Source organism: Cupressus sempervirens, chromosome 8 (assembly GCF_028749045.1).
Source record: "Cupressus sempervirens isolate cs-2001-9-10 chromosome 8, ASM2874904v1, whole genome shotgun sequence".
In the NCBI taxonomy this organism is placed as follows: Eukaryota; Viridiplantae; Streptophyta; class Pinopsida; order Cupressales; family Cupressaceae; genus Cupressus; species Cupressus sempervirens.
The window spans coordinates 790,817,602-790,843,301 of record NC_143125.1 but is presented as its reverse complement, the minus strand read 5'-3'; the positions used below and the strand labels follow the sequence as shown (position 1 = coordinate 790,843,301).

General features: G+C 40.9%; 1 protein-coding gene across 2 annotated transcripts in view; it reads right to left on the bottom strand.

The window, feature by feature from the left end:
* Positions 1-25,700, bottom strand: part of LOC149544773 (galactolipid galactosyltransferase SFR2, chloroplastic-like) — a 116,832-nt gene that overhangs the window by 82,535 nt on the left and 8,597 nt on the right. For both annotated transcript variants that reach the window (XM_089795350.1, XM_089795351.1), the window contains exons 7-10: positions 2,256-2,465; positions 915-1,089; positions 527-760; positions 224-373 (exon numbers count right to left, since the gene is read on the bottom strand). In XM_089795350.1, coding sequence (XP_089651476.1) covers positions 224-373; positions 527-760; positions 915-1,089; positions 2,256-2,465 — 769 coding nt within the window. The remainder of the gene's footprint in view (positions 1-223; positions 374-526; positions 761-914; positions 1,090-2,255; positions 2,466-25,700) is intronic.

Sequence of the window (25,700 nt, the reverse complement as noted above, 5' to 3'; positions counted from 1 at the left end):
AAGAGAAGTTATTCATATACTGCATTTTTTAGTTTAGCAATTCAAAATTACTGTTTTAACAAAGGGAGCTAATCATCATTATAAACATAGGTGTCATTTTACCTTCGTTGGTTTTGGAAAGTTGCATGTCCTTGTACTTCATGAAGAAATTGATTACATCGATGTACAACAAGGTTATGAGAAAAATCTAACTTTTTGTATTCTTTTGTTTCAATATATGTACCTCAGAGAGAAGATAATATGATGAATGTTGAACAAGCTTTGGGTTTCTTTTGCAGTCAATATAAGCAAGGCCAAATGGGAGGCTATGTTCATTGTCCCGCTCCCAGTTATCAGATAAGGCACAATAGCAGTAGCCTTTGACGGGAACACCCTGCAAATGACAGGACAGACATTTTATGAACATGTGTAACAAAGCTACAGCCTTGGAATATTATTTAAGACTGACTACAACTTATGAATAGAGCTTTTTCATTTAGCACTTGCAAATAGATACATACTACAGCAGCAAGACCAAAATGAACACCTTGTTCAGGGCTGCATTCACAGCAAGGAGGTGCTCCAAAATATATGGCCTTCGAAGGTAGTCAGTGGCATCAGCAACACCATTTTCAGTAATAATGAAAGGAACATTGAACTTCTTATAGCGATTGTGGAACGCAAGGAGCTCTCGATATAAACCATCTGGATACATGCATTTTCCTTCTTCACTGTATTCCTCATTATAAACTAGTTTTGATCCGAAAGTTGATACGAACTCCTGTACAAAATTAAAGACAAAATGCGTGAGCTTTAAATTTCTTCTGTATGGAAAAGGAAATGCAGAAATTCTCCAGGCTTCAAAATTTTGAAATTATACAGTGAATAATTATTATATCAATAATTTGGAGGGGACAATTGTCTGCCATATATACCTGCCCATAGTAGTTTATGCCCAAGAAATCCAGCTTTCTGCAAACAATGTCTACATAGATACAGTCTGTCATCCAATTGCTAAACTTGACTGTAGACATATCAAGCAGACCATATGGCTGCACGAAAGAAGCACGATGTGCAATTCCAACATACAATTTTCTTGATGAATTTTGTCTATGAAATGTGGCACCACAAATACAACTTATTCAGAACGGATTTTATTTTTCATAACCTCAAATATAAGACATTTGAAATAAAATGTAAAGAAGATAACAAATTAAATAGACTCCATGAATTGGAAACCAAGGTTTACTGTATAAGTAGAAAAATACTTAGAAATTATTGGTTGCAGAAACCGTGGACGTAATGATTAAAAATAAGACACTCATAGGCAACAGAAGACTAGATCATGGAAGACCATTAGTACTCTGACTTGAAGCTCAAAAATACAAACAATACATAGATTTTAATTTGGCAGTATTCCTGTACCTCATTGAATATAATTTTACAACACCTTGTGTATATGCTACTCAACAATTGGGACTAATTATGGACAACTATCTGTATTATTACTGAGCTAACAAAGTCCTGGACAAGGATCCGATACTCTTATTTAAGCAAAACAAAATCATTGTTCACAAACACATCAAGACGATTGAACCATGAAAATTAGTTCCAAAAAAAATCTTTTAGTCAAACCTTACAACTAAAAAATACACACCAAGAAGCATAAAAAGGCATAGTTGAATCGTATATCTATTCCAAATCCACTATGTTATAACTGTGTGGGTGAAGACTTGCCCTACTAGATTTTTGGTTTAAATGAAAGAATAAGTTTACTCTTGAGAGATGAGAATAAATGAAAATTCGGATCCCATCTACCTTAAATTTAAAAAGGATGGAACAACATTTTGAACTTGAAATGTAAATTCTGCTGACAATGTCAATTACAAAAGATGATAAAGGAGATTCTTTCCACAGTTCATTTTTCCTTGAAAAATTCATCCAGAAACTGTAAACCTTTACTATTTGCTTTTGTCTATTCCACTGGTAACAAGGCTATTGAAAACAAACCAGAGTTCAACAAGAAATTCAGTTTGAGATTAAATTGTAATGGTGATGTGGGAAAGGAAGATTAAAGGAACTTGACAAATTGATAATGACATAAAAAAGTTGCACTGAAGGTCCAAATCAACAGCCAAGGCATTACAAGGAAGATTGGGTTACAAGTTCTGTGAAGATTTTGATATTTACCACAGGCTTCAGAAACAAAGATGTGATCACAAGAAGATTCACGCTTCATTTGCATGTCAACTCACATTAAGGTTAGAAACGCCCACCTTATATCATGAATAATATCATATGCCTTGAGATGAGCTGTTGCCATTCTGTTTATAACATTCCTGAAAACCCTCCGAGATAAAACTGTTTCTACAGCATGGAATAGATTTGCTTTGGCACCAGGACAAGACTCTGTCAAAGCAAACACATTTGGCTCATTGAATGTTATCCAGAAGTCTACCAAGTCACATAGCTTCTCAACTACCACCCTGCACATAATTTGCATTACGATTGTGAGTGTTCAGAACATATACTGCATAAATTTTTATATAAATGGAAATAAGCTCTTATATCCCTCTTTTACTATTACATTTCATTTTGTCAAATGAAAAATGGTTTACTAATGCAATGCTCACAATATTTTAAAATGCAATGATGAGCGAGAGGTTCAATTATAATATACTGCATTATTGTGAAAATGATGAATTTGACATTGGCCAGATGAACAAGATTCATGACATATGTATGATTTGATAAGAAAGTATACACCTTATTGTTTTGAACATGTTTAAGTATGCACTACATTTTTTGTTTGCAAGTGGATGCCAGAGCTCATTGTCCTCCAATAAGGGGGAATTGGGGGGGGTAGTGGGTGTCAATAGGTAGAAGGCATAACTTCTAAATAAAGAATCAAACTACCATGAGCATATGAACTTAGGTCACATCATTTGACACTTTATGTAACTATCTCAAGCCCATCTCGCAAAGAAGTGAAATGATAACTAGATTAATCTTAGCCACCATTTCAGTTGGCATAACTGTTAAACAAAATGCATTCAAAACATATAACAATGCAGTGAAAGTGAAATGAAACTTTGGTAACCAACAAAAGAAAAGAGTCCATTCTTGTTTGGGGATTATCAACAAAACGAGATGGAGCAAAAATGAAACCAAAGAAAGAAAATCTTACTTTCATTCAAACTCAAATACTACAGACGTAGTCATACTGGCATTAACGACTACTTGCCTGTACACACTACAACTACTTTTAACACTGCTATTTCTTTCAATTTGAGATTTTTACATGAGAAAATGCTTTGGAACTCTCAAGTCTTTGAAAAGAAATGAATAAAAAGCTGTTATCAATCACTACATCAATAGTTTTTCATTATTTCTATCAGTTGTGCATGCAAGATGATTGTTTTTTTTTTGTATTTCTTTGAGGAAATTTGACAAATTAGATTATTCTTTTAGAGCACAAAATGAAACAGAATGCACTGAATCTGCCACTTGTAGAGCATTGAATGCATACATTTCTTATTATGCATATGAAGTGCTAAACAAAGTTTGATAGTAAGAGCTTGAAGAAATCTTAAACCAATCAACATAACAAGAATATTAGTCCACACGTCAGCTCAATAGTAGAACTCAATTTATTGGTAATGTTTAAGTCATGTATGCAATTCTTCCTAAGCTCAATAACTAGAGTTCTTATGAAAGACTCACATTGGAGAGATAGAACTAAATGCAGCGTATCAAGAAGACTTACAATTTCATATCCTTAAAAAAAACAGTATGTATTCAATCCAAGCTGAGGGTTTCATGGCATTAGGCCATAGCACCAAACTTGTAAAATATGTTACAAAGTTAGTCAACAGTGAAAAACACTTAATCAAAACTATCCAATAAAACATTACTTCCAAATAGTAATAACAGATTCAAGTCTGTATTCTTAAGGGATATGTGATTTGGAGATTATCATGGTCATACTTATTTCTAAGCAACAGTTGCATTGCAGCATTAGTTGGGAACTTAAGAAAAACTAACTCAAAACCAGAGTACCATATTCACTTGGCTCAGGTAAGCCTAAATTAATTTCATATTGCATAAAACATTTAATCAAAACTATCCAAGAAAATATTACTTCCAGATAGTAATAATACATTCAAGTCTGTATTCTTAAGGGATATGTCATTTAGAGATTATCACGGTCATACTTATTTCTAAATAACAGTTGCATTGTCAGCATTAGTTGGGAACTTAAGAAAAACTAACTCAAAACCAGAGAAACATATTCACTTGGCTCAGGTAAGCCTAAATTAAATTATAAGGAAAACATTGAGTTCTGATGTAAACACGATTTCATGAGAGAAAATATAACTCATAATTTATGAGAGATTATGAATTGTATTACCAGCACTGGTCGGGAACCTAAGAAAAACTAATTAATTGGGAACTTAAGAAACACTAACTCAAAACTAGAGTACCATATTCACTTGATTTGGGTAAGACTGGACTTATTGCAGATTGCAGATGGTAAGGAAAACATTGAGTTATGATGTAAACATGACTTCATGAGAGCATATATAGCTCATAATGTATGAATGTAAAAATGAGCAGAGTTGGTGCACACACATATATATTAGAAAGAAAGATTTCAATCTAAAATAACTAAAACATCATCTTGATAACATCTCTTATAGAATTATGATATCTTAATGAGCAATGGAAGCCCTACTCGGACTGCAATTAAACCTCTATTACTGACTTAGAAATATGGGTACGAACCTTGATGACTTTTGACATAACTGAGTAATGCTTATATCTAGACCAGTAGGGTCAAAAGAAAGTTACAATTTTGAATAGGATGACAAACTAGGACTGCACGTATGTCGTGCCTATTTAAAAGAACGCCTTGACCAAGGTTGTGCATTGTTTAGCAAGTGTATGTACATTCACAAAATCTTGCTACACTTCTCAGCCAGTGATTTAATCTAGTGTGTAATCGAAAGAGTATTGTAGGGCTTAATCACCAAAGCTCAAATGGCAATAGATCCATCGAATGGTACATCCTCAAGTAGGGCAAGGACATTCTCCGATTGGAGGATGTGTGAGGAACCATTTGGTTCGTGGTTGAGTGTAAACCCCCATAGGAGCCACAAGCATCCAATCTAGAATGAATAGTGCTCTGATTGTACTGGACTGATGCAATCCTTGCATCAATTACTCTAAATTGGGTGGGGACATTACCCCAAGCATGCCTCTAAGTTACTCAAATGTATCCTTAGCCAATGGTTTGGTAAAGATATCTGTTATTTGCTCTTTTGTATAGACATATTCCAATCTGATTTCCTTGTCTGCTACCTTTTTTCTCAGAAAATGATATTTTATAGCAAGGTGTTTTATTTTAGAGTGTAAAACTAGATCCTTTGACATGCTTACTATACTTATGTTATCATGATGAATAATAATAGGTTTTGAAAAAATCAATACCTATATCCTTCAGCATTTTCTTCATCCATATAATCTGATTATAATTATTTGCTGCTGCCACATACTCTACTTCAATTGTAGATTGTGAAATGCAATTTTGTTTCTTGCTTAGCCAAGAAACCAATTTCTTCCTAGAAAGAATGCACCACCACTAGTACTCTTTCTATCATCCACATTACCTGCCCAATCAACATTAGTATATGCACATAGAATCAAATCATTAGACCTATCATACCATAACCCAAAATCTGATGTTCCCTTCAGATATCTAAATATCCTCTTTACTGTCGCTAAATGTGTCTCTTTAGGGTCTACTTGGAATCTTGCAACAATTCTAGATGCATTTTCTATATTTAGACTTGTGTGAGTTAGATATTGCAATCCTCCTATTATTGAAATACCTTGTTTGCATAGAAATAGGAGACTCATCCTTACGTGATAATTTGCATCCTATAACCATAGGTGTACCAACTTGATTACAGTTCTTCAATCCAAATCTTGTTAACAAATCCTTAACATACTTAGTCCTTGATATGAAAATTCCATCTTTATTTTGAGTTATTTGCAATCCCAAAAAGTATCTCATTTCACCAATTATGGACATTTCAAACTCATTCTTCATTTCTTTGAAAATTTCTCACTAGCCTCATCATTACCTCCAAAGATGATGTCAATAACAAATACTACAATGATCAGTAATCCATCTGAATTTGTTCTTAAATACAAGTTACTATTTGCATGACCTTTCCTGAATTTCAAGCTTAGTAAATGCTTATCGAACCTCGCATACCATGCTCTAGGTGCTTGTTTCAATCCATATAATGCCTTCTTCAATCTATAAACCATTTCTTTGTTTTTAGCAAGTGGAAAACCATTAGGTTGTTCAATGTAGACTTCTTCCTCAATTTCATCATTCAAAACAGTTGACCAAACATCAATCTAATATACCTTGAAGTTTGAATTTGACGCATATGCTAAGAAGATTCTTACTATTTCCAATTTTGCAATAGCAACAAATGTTTCTTCAAAATCAATTCCTTCTTGTTGCGAGTATCCTTTGCATGCCAATCTTTCTTTGTTGGTTACCACTTCACCTTGTTCATTTATCTTGTTTTTGAATACCCATTTGGTGCTAATTTCATTCTTATTTTTAGGTCTAGGGACTAGTTCCCAAATCTTGTTCTTCTTCTTTTAATTAAGTTCTCTCATAGCCTTTAGCCAATATTCATCTTCACATGCTTCATCTGTAGTCTTCAGTTCAACTTGTGATATCAAACAAACTTTTTCTCTTACCTAGTTTCTTGTCAATACTTGTTTGTACTGCCAATTATCTGTTTCTCATGGTGATTCCTTGCAACATACTTTGGTGTCCTTTTCTCTTCTTTGGGTTCCTATTTAGGTTCTTCTATAGGTTCCTCAATTTGTACTTGTATATCATTATCCATCTCAAAGATTTTTTCCTGTTCTATATTCTAATTATTAGGTCTCTAACTTATACTAGCTTCATTATTAGAATCATAATCAAGTATTCTTTCTTGAACCTTGAACTTCTCATCAAATTTCACATTTGCATTCTCAACTATTATTCTCAATCTCTTGTTATAACTGTTGGGGGGTTGGTGCCTCTGTTCCCTCTAGGTAAGGGTATTGTTCAGCATAGACCAATGGATTTGTGACATGTGCTTAACTGCCTCCCGTGGATCCTTGTCTTTGACTATTGTGACGTTCATTGACAACTCAAAGTTTTGGTGTAACAACAACAATGATTCCAAAAAGTGGTATCAAAGTGTTGGGTTACGAATCCAAATCCCTCAGGTCATGCTGATGAGGAATTATTGGGAGGTTGGTGCCTCTATCCCCTCTAGGTGAAGGTATTGTTCAACATAGACTGATATATTTGTGACATGTGCTTAACCACCTCCCATGGATCCTTGTCTCTGGCTGTTGTGACGTTCATTGACAACTCGAGTTTTTGGTGTAACAGACACTATGATTCCACCAATAACATCTATATGCTTTGATCTTCAATGAATAACCAAGAAATATGCCTTCATCACTTCTAGGATCAAATTTCCCTACATCATCCTCTCTCTTGATATAACAATTGCTTCCAAAGATTCTAAAGTATTTCACAGTAGATGTATATCCAAACCAAAGTTCATAAGGAGTCTTACCAATGCCTTGTCTGTTTTAATTTTGTTCATAGTGTATACTGTTGTTGTAACTACTACTCTCCAATTGATATGTGCTACATTTCCTTCAAGCGTCATCATTCTACTTGCTTCACTTACTGAACAGTGATTCCAACAAGTGGTATCAAAGTGTTGGGTTACGGGTTGAAATCCCTTAGGTCATGCTGATAGGGGACTATTGGGAGGTTGGTGCCTCCATCCCCTCTAGGTGAAGGTATTGTTCAACATAGATTGATAGATTTGTGACATGTGCTTAACCGCCTCCTATGGATCCTTGTCTTTGGCTATTGTGATGTTCATTGACAATTCAAGTTTTTGGTGTAACGGAAACGGTGATTCCACCAATAACATCTATATGCTTTGACCTTCAATTAATTACCAAGAAATATACCTTCATCACTTCTAGGATCAAATTTCCCTACGTCATCTTCTCTCTTGATATAATAGTTGCTTCCAAAGATTCTAAAGTATTTCATAGTAGATATATATCCAAACCAAAGTTCATAAGGAGTTTTACCAATGCCTTGTTTGATCTGAACTTTGTCCATAGTGTATACTATTGTTTTAACTGCTTCTCTCCAATAGATATGTGCTACATTTCCTTCAAGCATCATCACTCTACTTGCTTCACTTACTAACTTGTTCCTTCTTTGTGCTATCCCATTTTGTTGTGGTGTTAGGAGTTGAAAGTTGCCTTTTGAGTCCATTGTCTTCACAAAAGTTAGTGAACTGGTTTGATGTAAAATATCCTCCTCTATCAGATCTTAAACATTTGATTCTCAATTCATATTCATTCTCAACTTTAGCCTTGAATATCTTAAACTTGTCAAAAGCTTCTAATTTCTCTATTAAGAATGCTACACACATCATTCTTGTAAAATCATCAATGCAAAGAATAAAGTACCTTTTACTATAGAATGCTCTTGTCTTTGTTGGTCCACACAAATTCAATCCATATGCATTCTCAACTTTAGCCTTGAATATCTTAAACTTGTCAAAAGCTTCTTATTTCTCTATTAAGAATGCTACCCACATCATTCTTGTAAAATCATCAATAAAAAGAATATAGTACCTTTTACTATAGAATGCTCTTGTCTTTGTTGGTCCACACAAATCTATATGAACAATCTCCAACTTTTCTAATGTAGTGAATATCTTGCTTGGAAATGAATTTTTCTCTAGCCATCGCACATTCCTTGCATACCATGTTAGAAGGCTTCACAATCTTTGAAAAACCCCTTACTGCATTCCTGCTAATTATCTTTACAATGTTATCAAAATCTATTTGACAAAATCTTTTGTGCCACAACCAACTAACATCAATCTTAGCAACTAAATAACTTATCTCAATAGGATTCAATTGAAAGACATTACCTATGGTTCTTGTACCTGTTCCAATCAATTTACCATTTTTGTCCTTGATTGTACATGTTTTCTCAATGAATTGTAGATGATATCCCTTATCAACAGGTTGTTCAACAATCAACAAGTTATGTTTCAATACATCAACAAAATAGACATCCTCAGTTTTAGTCCTACCATCAAGTGTAATAGATTTGTTTTCCCTTAACAGGAAAGAAAGCATTATTACCAACTCTGACTACTCCACCATCATAGCTTTTAAATTCAACAAATATTTCTCTGTCACCAGTAATATGATGTGAACATCCACTATCTATAATCCAATCAGACTTTTTCTTCTCTACATGTGATACAAGTGCTTTCTCCTCTTTAACATGACTTTCTTCCTTAATAGAAACACATCTTATCTCTTGTTCATCATCACTATCAAAGAAGTTTATCTCCTTGAGAAAAACTCATCATCACTAGCATAAAAGCAATCTTTATGAAATTTAGACTTGTAAGGGTTTCTAGGTTTTACTTTTCTTTCTCCCTTAGGACATTGATGTGAAAAATGACCAAATTCTTTGCATTGCCAACAAGCAAAATCTTTCTTATCTTTAGGTTCTCTTTTCACAATTAATGACACAGCTTGATCAATTTTCTTTTCTTCTTCCTGTATTTATCCCCATTGTCTAGCATAATCACCACTGGTACTTGCACTTTTGGTTAGTACTCTCTTATCCTTATTCACACTAGCTCTAAAAGCAATCTCATGCCTAGGTAGATTAGGCTTCAATCTAGATTCAATTGCTTGCAATTTTCCAATCAAAGTTTCTCTATTAAAATATGCCATGATTGGAATGACTTCTTCTATAAAAATAACCTTTGTTTCATATGTAAGAGTTAATGATCGTAAAATTTTGTAACATACCTCATCATCTGTTACAGCTCTGCCGCAACCTTTGATACCGACAACAATCTATTGGTACCAATCGGTACTGAGAGGGCGTGAATCAATATGCCCACTTTTACTAAATCTATTGGTTAATGCAGTGAACTTAATCAAACACTTCGTTATTACCTCTTTAACTATTAAAGAAATGATATATGTTATGCAGTAAAACCACACAATATCCCACACAGAAGCATACAATAATGACACAGATACTTTTACAAGGAAACCCATCGTGTGAGGGTGAAACCTACAGTGGGAGTAATATACCCACTAGCCTCTCCTTGCAAGAAAAAGGGTGCCTTGTTAAAGCCAAACATCTATTTCTTTTGAAAACTCACCCTGTTAAGAATGCCAATAACCTGTTAGGATTACAAGAACCTATTAAGGCTACCTTGTTAGAGGATCTAGTTCTCTTCCTAAGAGATACCTTGTTAGAGGATTTCTAAGATTTGTTACAAGTCTTCCCTGTTAAAGGCTTACAATAGATGCTATGGCTAGAAAGAAAACTAAAGTATTAGATCTAAATATATGGCACACCTTACACGGTAGATCCTCTATTGTGGCTTCTTGAAGATGCTTTGATCTTCCTCTATTGTTCTAGCTTGGGTAAGCTTTCTCTCTATTCTACCCTTCTTCCTCATGCACTTCGCACTTGCTTGCTATTGCACTTTGTTCACAACTAACCTTCTCTATTTTAGTTCTCTGGTTCACACAACTGCAGCGACAATAACGTCCTTGGATCTCTCTTTGGATGGTAGTCTTCTTCTCTCCTTTTCATCCACCAACACTCTCAATGAGTGACAGGTGATTTTTAAATCATGTTCTTTGATTACGGATAGAAACCCTAAAGTTATCCCGCTCGCACTATAATTTGAATTTTGAGATGCATAGTGTGCATAGTCACACAACACCCATGACTACCTATTTGTAGATGCCTATGCTTATAGGCCAACTGGTCCGTCTAAATCTACTACTAGACTTGGGACCTTGCATGCTTCAACCGCATTCTAATACTTTTCTCTGTTTCTTTTCTTGTTGCATTCAAAGCTCCTTCTGTATCGTCACATCAACAGTGGCAGAGCTATGACCGTTCTACTTCCATGCTTTTCTTCACTCTTCTGGTTTGATTGGTACACCAGTCTACCGGTGGTTGTTGATGCAACGCTTTGTAACCTCTTGTTAACTAGTTTCCAATCAATGACAACACATCCTACTAGCTGAATGCTTGAGTTCTTCGCTCACCACTTGCCCGGTTGATGCAACTTAGTCCAACAATCTCCCCCTTTGGCATTGATGGCAAAACCTTATATAACTCTCATGGTTTAACAAGATTCTTAAGTTTGAGACTTGACCTGTCTCCATGTTTGCCTATTCGTACTATCTATTTGTGGCCATAGACTTTTTCAAGTCTACTACCCCTATTGGATTGCTTTCTTGTTTGTATTCTCCTAGGTTCTCCTTCTCCTTCTTTAGTGTCTTAATCTTTGTTCTCCCCTTGTACATCTCACATATACTCTCCCTTTTGTATCTCAAGTATACTCCCCCTTTTTGTATACTCAAATATCTTAGGTTTACTCCCCCCTTTTTGTCATCAATGACAATGGGTAGGTATGGGGTAATAGTGGGTGTTCTATTCTGGTTTTCTGCTCACTCTGTGTGCCATATCCTCTACATCTTGTAAAAAATATCCTTGTATTTTTCTCTAGCTGAATTCAGAAGAGTCTCCCATGACTCCAAGTGTTTGAGTGCAAGCACTACACTTCTAAGTTCTGCTGATTGCCTCTAAATTGCTTCATTTGTCTCTGCTAGTGACATAGTAGTCAGATCATCCGCTTCCTTCAACTATGTATTGATGAATCCAATCACTAGAATTAAGAAGCATTGAAGCTCCATTAGTCTGATTTCTCTGTTCTCTTCTACTCATAGCTGATGTACTAGATACATTGTGTCCTGGATTTTCGTGATGTGACTTGCTGCTGATCCAAAGAGTGGATCATACACCTATGCAACTTCATCTTGTTCTTGTTGAGCCTTTTTCCTTTTCTGCTCAAGATCACCTGTTAAGGTGTGTGATGTGCCCCATTTTTGAATCACTGGGTTAATTTCTTTCAAGGCTTCCAACATCTCATCCTCGAGTGTCATTAGTTCCCCTTTCTTTCCTACAATGAGTTTCTTTTCCTCTTCAAGAGGTCTCATTGGAACTTTTTGTTCTTCTATCTTGGAAGTTGGACTATCTTGTCGTAAAGGTGTCCTATAACATCTTTGATTTGACTATCAAATCATCATCCTCATTATAGGATGCCCCTTTAGCAAGTCCCTTCGAGATATCATGAGCGTCAACCAATGTGGTTGCTCGTTTAGACCTCTTGTTGTTTTGCTTCATCTTCTTGTATTTTTCAATGAATCAAGTATATTTCCTCAACTCTTTTGATTTCATCCCTTTTGTTCGCTTACTCATCTAGTCGACTCTTTCTCCAAGTTCTTTCATTTTGGCAGCTTTGGTTGTGTCAGTATCATAGAGTGCTCCCTCATCTTCTGATGTGGTAGACTCTGCCCCTTTATCCCTTTTCACTTCTTCTTGCTTCCCGATTCATCTAAATCTCTTTTTCTCTTCTTAGGCTTCTTGACACTCCTTTGTCCCTTGGATGGTGTCGAGGGTGGCTCAATTGATGGTGTCTCTTGTGATTATGTGGATTGCGTAGGTTTCATGCCTATACATTCCCTCTGTCTCCTCTACCTGTCCTTCCTTTGCATTGTTGTGAATTTCCATTACAAGTAATTGAGTATTGTCCATCACATTACATGTTTCCTCCTCCTACGTTGCCTCTCTGTTCTCTTCTTGTTTGGTTGCTCCACTGTGATCGATTGTGCCTTATTACTTCTTCTCTACCCTTGGTTACATCAATGATACTTGTCATTCTTTGGTTGTCTGGGTATCATCTCTGTGTTTCTCTATTGTAGCAAATGGTGTCATGAGGCCTGTTGCGTTTCCTTGATCTCAATGGGTTCCTTGTTTAGGACTTGACTAATTTGAGTCTTCTATTTGACCTATGTAGCAGATTGCTCTACCGTCTTTTTTGTTGCACTTCTTGGACCCATTTTCCTAGGTAGCTCCTTTCCCTTCTGTGGGTCTTCAGCTTCTTGTCCTTGACCTTCTCCTTTCTTGAGAATTTTCTTCTCTTATTCATATAGTTGAGACTAGAACTTCTTTGTATTTGCAAACGCATCTCTCTTCAACCTTGTAGTTATTAGTGCCACGTTCTTTGGTGGGTTGGTATTCTCCCTGCATGAATCTACAAGATCCATGATATTTTTTCTGCTCAAATCAGGTCTTATATCTATAAGGGATTGATCTAGAAGACCCTTCCATTCCACTATGGCCTTGGACCATTTCTCCTTGATTATCTCAAATAATTCCTTTGGAACTTGTGACTCTACCTCTGTTGGTGTTTTATTGAACGCTCGTAGGCTTACTAGTACAACGTGTACAATCTTACTCCTATTTGGCTTATTGAACTTCAAAAACCTATCACTAATAGTATTATAATTTCCATCATTTTCAATATCATCAATAATGTTTTGGAGTGAAAGTTTCTTACCATCTATTGCAGATTTCAAACATTATGTTTCCAATTCTTCTTCTTGTTGCTCTTCCTCCAGCTGGGTCAGAGGTTTCCTCTTTCCTTTCATCGTACCTTTCCTCTTGTAAGTTTCTTCTATTGAAGGTTTGGTTGTTGTCGGTTTCTTCTTGCTTGACTCTTCTTCCTCTTCTGACTCAAGTTCAAGTGAGGAGCTTTCTTCCCTATTAGATTGTGGACTCTCTCCACTTTCTCAAGCTGACACTTTTTCTGCTTGTTTCCCAACTTGTCTTGTGCCTTTCTTCTTCTTTTGCTTTGTTTCTTTTGAAGCTTTTGCTTCTTTTTCTATTAGCTTTTTGTTCATCTCCTCAATTATGCCAAACCTTTGTTGATCTTTATCAACAAGTTTCTCTAGTAACTTTGTGATGAGTCTTCTTTTTGGGCCTTCTTCAACCTTATAAGGAAACTCACTCAACAAGTAAGTGTTAGCTGACTGGATGGTTCCGGCGGTATTTTGTAACAGACGGTCCGGTGGTGTTTCTGTAGCCGACGGTCTGGCGGTAAATAGTTTGTAGCGGATAAAATAATTGTGGCCGACGGATTCCTTCGGGAAGGTTCGGCGGTAGTATTTATATCCCGTCCGGGATCATTGTAAATCATCATTCATCTACTATTGCGAATATAATTCTGCTGTTCGTGTTCATTATCTGTATGCGTTCATTTACTTTACTAGTACGGTAAACATTTGGCGTCGTTGCCTTATGAATCTGGAAGGTGGGAGGAATGAAGATTAATGCCAAATCAGCTTAATAAGGATCGAAATAAGGCGAACGGAAAAGATGGAATCCGTATTGCGCAAGAGAATTTAATTCTAGCACAGCAAGCCGAATGCCGACGAAGATTTCAGAGGATTGCCGACGGAAACCGAAGTGCGGAGAAATTGTTGGAGGAGACTCGGCAGCGGGTGGAATTGGTGGAAGAAGCACGGGAGGAGTTCTTGAATTTGTGTTCGCCGAGGGAAGAAAATTCAGACGGGAGAGCATCAACTCGAACGGCTCGCAGTGCCGACGGAGCACGAGCGTGGAGTGACCTCTTCGTCCAGGATAGACTTCCGCGGGAAACAATTTCGGAGGATCCTTCGTCTTCACCAAGGTTTGCTGTTGTTGACACCTCCGGTGTGGGAGACCAGTCCGCCGGTGTGGGAGTACAGACTGTCGGTGTGGGAGTTCAGACTGCCGGTGTGGGAGTGCCGACTGCCGGTGTAGGAGTGCAGACCTCCAGAGTTATGGCGGGACCCAAAGAAAAATTACCGAAATTTGAAGGCGATGGTACAGCCGACCCTCTCCGACATTGTAAGACATGTGAGACAATCTGGCGGGCAAACGGCATCACAGATGCCAATGAATGGGCCAGGCAATTTCCGGCAACCCTACGGGGTGTCGCGATTGATTGGTTTTCGGATATGGATCCGCAGAAGCTGGATACATGGGATAACATTAAAAAGGAGTTCTTGGCAGAATTTAAACTCTTGCGAGATGATAATGAAATTGTAGCAGAAATTTTCAATACCAAGCAAGGGAAGCACGAAACTGTTCGTGTCTACGCTAGGAGATTGAAAGACTTAATAAACAAAATGGAAAGCAAGCCAGCGAACGGATTGCAGAAAAGGTGGTTTGTGGACGGCCTACGCTCGAAACTGCGGAGGAAAATGAAAATTGTGCCACTGTCATCATATGCCGATGCTTACAACAGAGCCCTCGACCTTGAAAGTGCGCAGAAGACAAAGAAGAAGAAAACCAGCTCCTCTGACTCTAATGAGGATGAATCCGCTCAGGATGATAGCAGCGACGACGAAGGTAGTAACAAAAAGGTTCGTGCCTTACAGAAGGATATGGTTCGAATGATGAAGGAGTTCAAAAATATGCAAAGAGAACCAAAAGGTAGTGAATTGTGGTGCACGGAATGTAAGACCGACGGTCATACTAAAGGATCGTGTCCGAAGAACCAATTCTATGACATCTGTCAGATCATGGGACATTCGACAAAGGACTGCCCCTTTAACATGAAAACAAGAGGATCTCCGCAGCTGCTTCTTACACAGGAGGCCTCCCCGTCAGGTAGCAACAGAAACACGAATGCCGTCGGCGCTACATCTGGAGGCTACAGGAATAATCGGCGTGGACAAAATAACAACAATAATAATACCAATACAAGCAGAAGCCGGATTCAGTATGATGCAAATGGACGACCAATTATTCAGTGCAGAGCATGTAACTTGTGGGGACATTTTGCGCGGGAATGTCCAACAGCAAATACACCCCAACTATTGTGCCGATGGTGCGGACCTGGCGATCACGATGACTCAAAATGTCCAAAATCCGGAGTGAACTTGATCACTGTTGGAGCCGAGGAGGAAGAAGTTCTGGCAATAACACGGCAACAAGCAAAAGAATACCCGGACCCCGCCAAAGAAAAGGAGAAATTTGCGGCAGCACGGGCGGAGGTTGGAAAAGTACCTCAAGCAGTAACTCCTCCGGACACCGCCGCCACTTCAGCAAGAAATTCCGTAGAACAGAACATAGTATGACAAATTTTGCAAACGGAGGTGCAAGTAAAGGTAAGTGATTTGCTTCTCACCATGCCCCAACTTCGTTCTGCTCTCTCAAATATGGCAGGGGAATCGAGCCTGCAGAAGGGAAAGTTACCGGGAGAATCAAATCGATAGAAAGAAAAGGAAATTGTTGCCGGAGGAGAAGATCAGATGTTGTTGGCACTGACATCCGAACGGCACCCTGCAGTTGTCGAGATGGGGATACTTGGACATGTTCTCACAGACACCATAGTGGACGGAGGGTCCGGCGTAAATGTATTGCCAGAAGACACTTGGAGGAAACTTGGACAGCCGACATTGTGGCCTCCAAGGTTTCAGCTACTAACCGCTGATCAACATGGAATTAAACCACTAGGTATCCTCATGGCACAGTCGGTAACCATTGGCACCCAGCCGTTCCTCATGGATTTTGTAGTGATTCCATTGAAAAGGAAAGGATATGATGCCATCCTGGGCCGCGGGTGGCTTATTGAAGCAAGAGCTCGACACGACTGGAAGAAGAACACTTTATCCCTGGAAAGTAAAGGCCACCGATTTGTCATTGATCTGCATACCCAAATGGTAGGGGAAGAGGCTTTGTCATCAGATTCTGACGGAGAGGACGATGAAGGTCGACGACGGATGGAACCGGATCAGGAGGGTGTCCTCCGCTTGGACGGAGGAACAACGGATGACGACTTGGATTCTGTCAACGGTCTCTATCACTAGCAAATGGGGAACTATGAATTATTTCACAGCTGTAATGTTCTGTCAATTGAGAACGAATATCCAAAGGAGTTTACTGAAGTAAAGGAGGGGGAGGCACCGTTGGATGTTACACCCGCCCATGCATTCAGTAAAGGACAGACAATTAAGTACAACGAAGCTCCACTGCAAACAATGAATTTGGGGGACGAGGCAGAGCCGAAGAACATACTAGTCAGAGATAATTGGGATCCAGTACTGAAGGCTGCGGCATTCAAGATATTTATGGACTAAAAGGATGTGTTTGCATGGACATACAAGGACCTCAAAGGAGTACCGCCGGAATTGCGTGTGCACCGCATTCCGCTGGTGGACGGAGCTGTACCTGTATGGAAGCGACCCTACAGGATGAATAAGAACTATGCCGCACGCGTTACGGAGGAAATCAACCGGATGTTGGACGCTGGCATTATCTTCAAGGTACAGACCAGCGAATGGGTGTCACCAATAGTCATTTCCTTGAAGAAGGATACTATTCAGATCCGGATATGCCTTGATTTCAGATGCCTGAATGCAGTAACAATCAAAGATCCTTTTCTGATTCCATTCACAGATACCATTCTGGAGGAGGTTGCGAGACATGGAATCTACTCTTTTATGGACGGGTTCTCCGGATATAATCAGATTTCTATAGAGGAGGAAGCTAAGTTGAAGACGACGTTTGTTGTTGAAGATGGGGTCTACGCGTACAATCAGATGCCTTTTGGGTTGTGTAATGCACCGGCCACATTCCAGCGGATTATACTGCATATCTTCGACAAGATGTCTGTGGGAAATTTCAAGGCCTTCTTGGATGATTGGTCAATATTTAGCACAGAGGACGGACACCTGGCAGCACTTGGTGAGTGTATGGAGAGATGTCGCAGGGCCCGGCTAGCATTGAACCCCAAGAAGTGCTGGTTCATGGTTCCACACGGCAAACTGCTCGGACACATTGTTTGTAAGGAAGGATTAAAGACGGATCCCGACAAGGTGAGAATCATTCTAGAAATGCAGCCATCTACTAATGTCACGGAGGTAAAATCTTTTCTCGGACATATAAGTTATTATCGGAGATTTATTAAAAATTTTGCCAAGGTGTCACAGCCGTTAGATAAGCTAACGTGCAAGGAAGAAGCATTTAGATGGGAGAAAGAGCAGGATGAGGCATTTGAAGGGCTAAAGGTACGACTGGCTACGGCACCCATCCTAGCATATCCGGATTGGAATAAAGAATTTCATGTTCATGTGGATGCCTCCAATTATGCGATCGGCGCAACCCTGGCACAGACTGGTAATCACGGATTGGATCATCCAATATACTTTGCCAGCCGATTGCTATCAAAGGCCGAGCAGAACTACAGCACGACTGAAAGAGAAGCTTTGGGAATGGTTTATGCTGTGCAAAAATTCCGCCATTATTTGCTTGCTACACCGTTTGTGTTTTATGTTGATCACCAGGCCCTCTTGTACATGATTAACAAACCCGTCATCCAAGGGAGGATCAGCCGATGGTTGTTTACTATTGCAGGAATTTACTTTCAAAATCATTGTCCGGCCAGGAAAGAAACACGTCAGTGCCGACCACCTGTCACGGATCAAAACAGGGGAACCAGCGGATGGTGTAAATGACGACTTCCCTGACGCACAGCTGTTTCAGATTGGGGTGCTGCCGGAGTGGTACAGGAATATTGGTGAATACCTCTCAACAGGACAGTTTCCCACGGGGATGTCACCAAACGATAGGCGCAAGTTGATAATCAAGAGTCGTACATTTCAATTAATAAATGGGTTGCTCTACAAAATGGGGCCGGATCATATTCTTCGACGGTGTGTGTTGGAAGAAGAGATACCACAGGTTTTAAAAGAAGCACATGAGGGTCCCGCAGGTGGACACATGGGGCCTGACACCACTGCACGGAAGATATTGCTCGCAGGACTCTAGTGGCCGATGGTGTACAATGATGCACGGGAATGGGTCGTCGGATGTGACACTTGCCAACGGACTGGGAAGCCGCTGAAGCGAGATTTCATGCCCCTTCAACCCTCTCATGCGCAGGAACTTTTTGAGCGATGGGGACTAGATTTCATTGGACCACTGAGGGTGAGTAAGACTCGACGGTGTCGCTACATCATTGTTGCAACGGAGTATCTGACCAAGTGGGTGGAGCCCCGTGCGCTACCAGATAACTCGACCGTCAGTACCGTGAAATTTATTTATGAACAGATCATCACAAGGTATGGAATCCCATTACAATTAACAAGTGATAGGGGAGGTCATTTTGTTAACCATGTTATTCGACTGCTCACCACTCAGTTCAAGATTTATCATTCACTGTCGACTCCATACTATCCAAGAGCAAACGGGCAGGCAAAGGCCACCAATAAAATTTTGGTATCCATCATCTACAAATCCTGCACGGTGGAAGGTGCGGATTGGGAAGAAAACTTACCTGCTGCCCTCTGGGCGTACCGCACGGCATACAAAGTGACGACCAGGCACACACCATTCCAGTTAATGTTCGGACAGGAAGCAGTGGTCCCCGCAAAATTCGTGATTCCAAGTCTCTGAATAGCGTTGGAAAACAAACTGGATGATGACGGAAGTCTCCAAGAGCGATTGAATAATTTGAATAAACTGGAGGAAAAACGGTTGTTGGCACAGTGGGCAACAGAAGTGGCGCAAAACAGACGCAAACTCTGGCATGATAAGCATCTGAAACGTAGCAGATTTCGGCCGGGACAGTTAGTACTAAAGTATGACGGTCGTAATGAAATCAAACCGGGCAAATTCAAAGTGCAATGGGTTGGACCGTATCAAATCCGAGAAATTGGCGACACTGGGGCAATGAAATTGGCAACCTTGGACGGACAGGAGATAGCTCAGCTGGTTAACGGGTCCAAGTTGAAACCATATCGTGTAAGGAAGTTCTCGCTGTCGTTGAATCCTGCCTTGTCGTCAGCACAGCACTCTCTGGCGGCGGCGGCCTCCAAAGATGCCCCAGGTACCCCTGTAATTTAAAAAAAATTAAAAAATTGACCAAAATAAAAAAAAGGTAGCAGCCGGGAAGTCCCGCGGGCCCCGCGGGCAACCGCCTATCCACGGGCACTTAAAGTCCCGCGTGTCCGCGGCCAAGAGACTCCCGCGGAGGATAAAGCCCATGAAAGCATTCGTGCGATTTCCTTCCCTAAACAGACACGTTGGGCCTGCACTTGACGGAGCATTGCAAAGACAAGCGCTCTGGTTCGCAGCAGCCGAAGAAGAACATCTCGTGCGAAACTCGTTCCCCCAAAATGCTCGAATCACAAATGCTCGCAGCAGAGTCGTAATGCAAACGACAAAGGTTTCTGCTCTGTGAAGTGCCGCTGAAGAACCCATATTTCCTAAGTGGAGTTGACATTAATTCTGACCCCGACCTGGCTTCCGCTGCGTGTATAAACATACTACGATTTCTTGCAAATCCTAAGACGAGGCTGGTGGACGAGATGGCCATAGTTGTGACCGCCTGCTTGCGCTAAGATACTTGCCGTAGCTGTTCCACAGAAGGCAAGCCAGTGATTCAATATCGTTCTACTCACGGGCTCCTGCTAATACGAGTCAGCAATAGCGGCATTAAGATTGTAAGGTATGATTGCTTCTTGTGCAGATGGTTTTGTGACAACGCACGGAGATTTGGTGCAACAACAATAAAATTGTGAAACCCACATTCTCCTCTAGACGAGATTCCTGGCCGGATACTATAAATACACTGTTGAACTTATTTCTCTTTTTTCCGGCCCGAGGATATTGGACAGGTAACCTTCCGCAAGAAATAGCAAATAAGAGGCTACCTTCCCATGGAATCGGCAGGCAAGCGGAAGCAGTGGAAGAGTCGGCTGGTAGCTAATATGGAGAAGAATTCAAGAGTTTTGGCGTCAGGAATTCGAGTTGCAGGCCCCTCCGGTCTCAGTAGCAAGAAACAGAAAACCAAGGAGGAACTTACCTATCTCACTGTACAGTTTGAGAGTCTTAGTGGAAGTGAATGCCGAAAGTGGTGGCAGGAGACCCCCAAGGCAGACCAAATGAAACATATTTTGCAACGGGCACAGGTACATTGGGCTATTCAGCTTCCCACTTTTTCCATCCAGTTGTTTGAATCAGTATTGCTCACTATGATAAAAACATATAGCACCCAGACCAGAACAAGTACTTTCCGGTACAACGAACAGCAGATGTCAATATCTTTTAAACCAAGGGATTTCACTAGAGTTTTCGGCATCCCTGGCCCTGGCGGAAAAAAAGTGGAAATCAAGAATCATAAACTGTCACAAGAACGGAAGGAGCATTGGATAGCTCTCGTATGCAAAGATCTCACCCCCGTAGAGAGGGAGACAGTAGTTCAGGGGACAAAGTGCAGAGGGCTTCGCAGAGACTTTATTCGAGAAGGTCATTGGCGTTGTATTATGGACATCATCAAGAGCAGGTTGACAGGTGCCACCCGAGCCTCAGATATCGCATTGCCGCAGATTGTGTTCATGAATGGTATCATGCAAGGAGTGGTATATGATTGGGCCTCAGTACTTGCCGATAGGATGGAGGAATTCATGACGCTTCAGCACCGAACATTCTTCATGCCACACCATGCCATTGGGTTGTTCCTAGAGGCTGCAGCTAGCCAGATTCCTATGGATGGCTTTGAGGCTCCTCCAAGGGGCAACTTGGCAGACGGGGAGCCTCCCATATTCTACTGGCGACACTTAGATACAGGAGGGTCAGCAGCAGGTCACAAGAAAGTACTTCGCGAATTGGCCCCTTCCGGAGAGACAGATAGCGGACGAGAGGGCACTTCGACGAGTGACGGGGCTGAATCTGTAGAAGAGGAGAGCACATCGGTTGAAGTTGACGGTGAGACAGCAGGTGGTAGGCCCACATTCTTTTCCCCACCTCAGCTGTCAACTTCAGCGCACTTGACTATCTCTTCGACAGTCATTCCGGTCTTTGATCAGCGCCATGCCCCGGTTCTTATGACTCCTCCAGCGGAGGCAGATGTCCCATGGACAATGACGGAGGTGGTTCCACAGACAGTGACAGATGTCGTCCCACGGATAATTGCCGAGCCATTGTCGACGGCTGTAGCGGAGGTGATTCCAGTTGCACCATCGGATGTCGCACAGTCACCACTACCACAGTCTGAGCTGCAGGTTCGGTTGGAGGTCATTGATTGTGATGCAGTGGTCACCGTTTCATCATCTTTTTTTAGCAAAGGTCGAGTCAGCCCAGCCCGTACCGGAGATGAACATGGAGCTTGCGCGGGTCGACCAACCGGAGGTGATGGATAGAGCTAGTGAGTTTCTGAGGCAGCAGTTCCGACTCACTCCGACGAAGCTGGGTCCCTCCATTCAATCTCCTAGGCGTTTAGAAACATGGCCAGCAGAACCCCAGCCTCAGATTCAAGAGGAGGGAATGCCACATGCCGTGGTTGCGCCAACAACACAGACGGCGGCACCGGATGTGGGCATGGCTCCTACTGACGAGGAGGGAAACAGTGATGCAGAATGGTCATTGGAGGCCTTCGCCAAGGAAGACTATGGGTCAGACGAGGACAGGTGTCGGGATTACCTCAGGACTATGAAGTCTGCATTGAAGAAGGGCCACGATGTGGCAATTCAGGCCCTGACTTGGCGGAGGGAGTGCCACTTGATCAGAGCATATATCTGTAGGATTTGTCCTCGGCGGTTCGAGACTTGCTTTATAGACAGGGGCTGGCCGGCAACGGAGACAACTGAGATGCTGGCCGATTGGGCCACGGAGCCGGAATTGGGACCCATGGACACTCCTATGATGAAGCTGGCACATGAGGTTGTGGGACTGTACAAAGATGTTTACTACGGTCGTCAGCGTGCGGAGGCGAACAGGGTTGCAGCAGAGCGATCATTGGTAGCTGAGACTGAGGCTAGACAAAAACTAGCCACCGACTTGGCCGCCCAGCAGGCAGCTTGGGCCACAGAGCGGGCAGCATTATTGGCAGATTTGGCAACCGCGGTGCAGCAGAAGGACTTGGCTAAGCAAAGTACAGAGGCAGCGGTTTGAGATAAGGATGCGGCTGAGCACGAGATGCAGTTAGCCAAGACGCAGGCCATGGACGCGGCACTTCTTCTAAAGGAGGCCGTTGAAGTCAACTCTCAGATCCAGACAGATCTCTGCATCAGGACAGAACAGGTGTATGAGTTACGTCGCCAGCACCACACTTCTGGGACGCCCCCTTCTCTCTAGATTTTCTGTAGTCTGTAAGTTGTCTCATAATTTTGTGAGTCGTCAGGAGACGACTATTTTTTTTGGGGGGGATGGTGTTAGCCAACTGGATGGTTCCAGCGGTATTTTGTAGCCGACGGTCCGGCGGTGTTTCTGTAGCCGACGGTCCGGCGGTAAATAGTTTGTAGCAGATAAAATAATTGTGGCCGACGGATTCCTTCGAGAAGGTTTGGCGGTAGTATTTATATCCCGTCCGGGATCATTGTAAATCATCATTCATCTACTATTGCGAATATAATTTTGCTGTTCGTGTTCATTATCTGTATGCGTTCATTTACTTTACCAGTACGGTAAACAGTAAGTTCTTGGTTTGACTGCCTATACTATGTAGTTGTCTTTGTTGACTAAGAAGCAAATGCTTCCTTTGTAGTCATTTATCAAGTTGATAGGTATTCTCCTTTTTTGCATATCCACTTGGAATTGCTTGAAATAGTTTTCAAGCTTCTCTAGGCCCTTTCTGCCCAACCTATTGTGCATGTTCATTATCTAAGCAGTGACACTATTCTTTGACTTCCATTGGAACTATTTCTAACCAGGGTACTCATCCTTGAAATAGAAAAATGTGCTTACCAATATTGCCCCAAATTTGAAACTGTGCGCAACACTCTCTGTCTTAATCTTCTTATGACTTTGTATCATCTACCCATGTAACCAGTCACCAAGATCCAGCTTGTTTCTTCACCATTATTTGCTATGCTCCAACAGGTATACTATTTTGTCGACTAGACTAGTAGAGTCTGTGTGCAATCATCCTTACTGCAAACTACACCTTTTGATCTAGAATATCCCTTAGGGTGCACATCCTGTCATCATGACAACATCCAGACAATCTTGCCACTTCTACTATGGTGTTCTTTCAAGTGCTTAGATTCTCCCCGGTTTCGCTAACCCTGTCACCTTCTCAATCACCTATTTCATGATCTTTAATGGCTTATCTAACTACATCTATTTGTCGTGCACTCGGCTGAGCACAAATCTCACCCATTCGTCTCTAAAGAAAGTTGGAATGTCTATTGTGCAAGCTAGGGTTGTGCTTTCTCTCTTTGAGATCATCCTCCCCTTTTTCTTTTGCATGGATCTCCTTGTATATCTCTTTGATCTCTACATCTCCCATCGCTACTATCTTTGTTCTAGGAGATAGTCACCAACGTCTTCTAGCAATAGTACACTGCTTGGGAGTGAGGATAGGGCTCCCTTCATGTCTTACTTGTCAGTACCTGCCAAGATTGGCTGATAGACAGGCGGCTCAAGATCTTGTTCATTAATTAGTTCGATATTGAACAAACCGTTGTATTGTACAATTGTAGGATGCAGCTCTGGTTTGGTCTCTTAATTTGTAGCTCTAGGTGGATCCTAGGGTTCTAAAGCAACTAGTAGCTTCTTTCTCAAGGTTGCACAAAGAATCGCTCTTTTAGAATTTTGCAATCAAAAGCTATATATGATCTCTGTTGAGTTGACGGAGTACTTTGTACCGTGCCTCTTGTACGGTGAACTCTCTCGTACAGTGAGCTCTCCTGTACTGTACGAAGTGGAGTATGGTGCAAGTGCAATACGATGCAAGTGCAGTACGGTAATGTTGCATACAACGAAGACTGGAGGTAAGTGGAGTGATGTCGTACGGCTGGAGTGGATGCCAAGTACGGGAGCACGAGAGAACAATGTCAAGTACGAGCATGGTATCGTAGGGTGTGGAGTACAAGGATGGTGTTGCAGGGTGCCGAGTATGAGCACGGATTTATATGACAAGAACGAGTACGACAGGCATGGGTACATGGATGTTTCTAGTACGGTGGCAGTTATGGTGTGAAGCAGAGTTGGTTGACCGGTTATGTAATGTGACAGTTGACATACCAAACTCTATAATGAATTGCATAGTGTATAAATGCATGCAAGATTCGTTGAGGGTAGGTTAAGCCTAATGCCTGGCAAAATGTTACTAAGTCTGTGGTTGACAGTAATGGTTGTATTGCTGTAGAGGCTGTGAGGGCTAAGGCTATGAGCCTGAAGGACAGAGTGTCATAGTGGTAGTAGTTAGGTTGATTGTAAAGATGATCTGAGCTTGAGTCCATTATTGTTTGTATGTTATGTATGTGTTACTATAATACAAAGGGCAACACTCTAGTTCTTGGCTGGTGGGATTTTTCCCGAAAGGGTTTCCCATGTAAATATTGGTCTCCTGTGTGTATCTTGTGTGCATTATTGTTGTTCTATGTTCTTTATTTTTCCTATACATCTCTATAGATTTGAACCCTTTAGTTTTCCCCTGTAAATTGGTATTTGGAAGCTGTTTCCGCAAGTAGCTCTCCTAACAATCTCAAGATTGCTAAAGGTGATTTTTGCTTGTCGATGTGCCTATTTATAGATCCGTTGCAAAGAGTGATATTGAGCTTCAAATGGTAACCTAGTGTCATTCATCGTGAATATCAGATAGAGACGATTTTCGTAGGCATGCCAAAATATCTCCTGATGCTACATATCACTAACAGAAATAAGTCCCAGCTAATATCTTATCTTTGTATACGTGGCTTGAGGATGC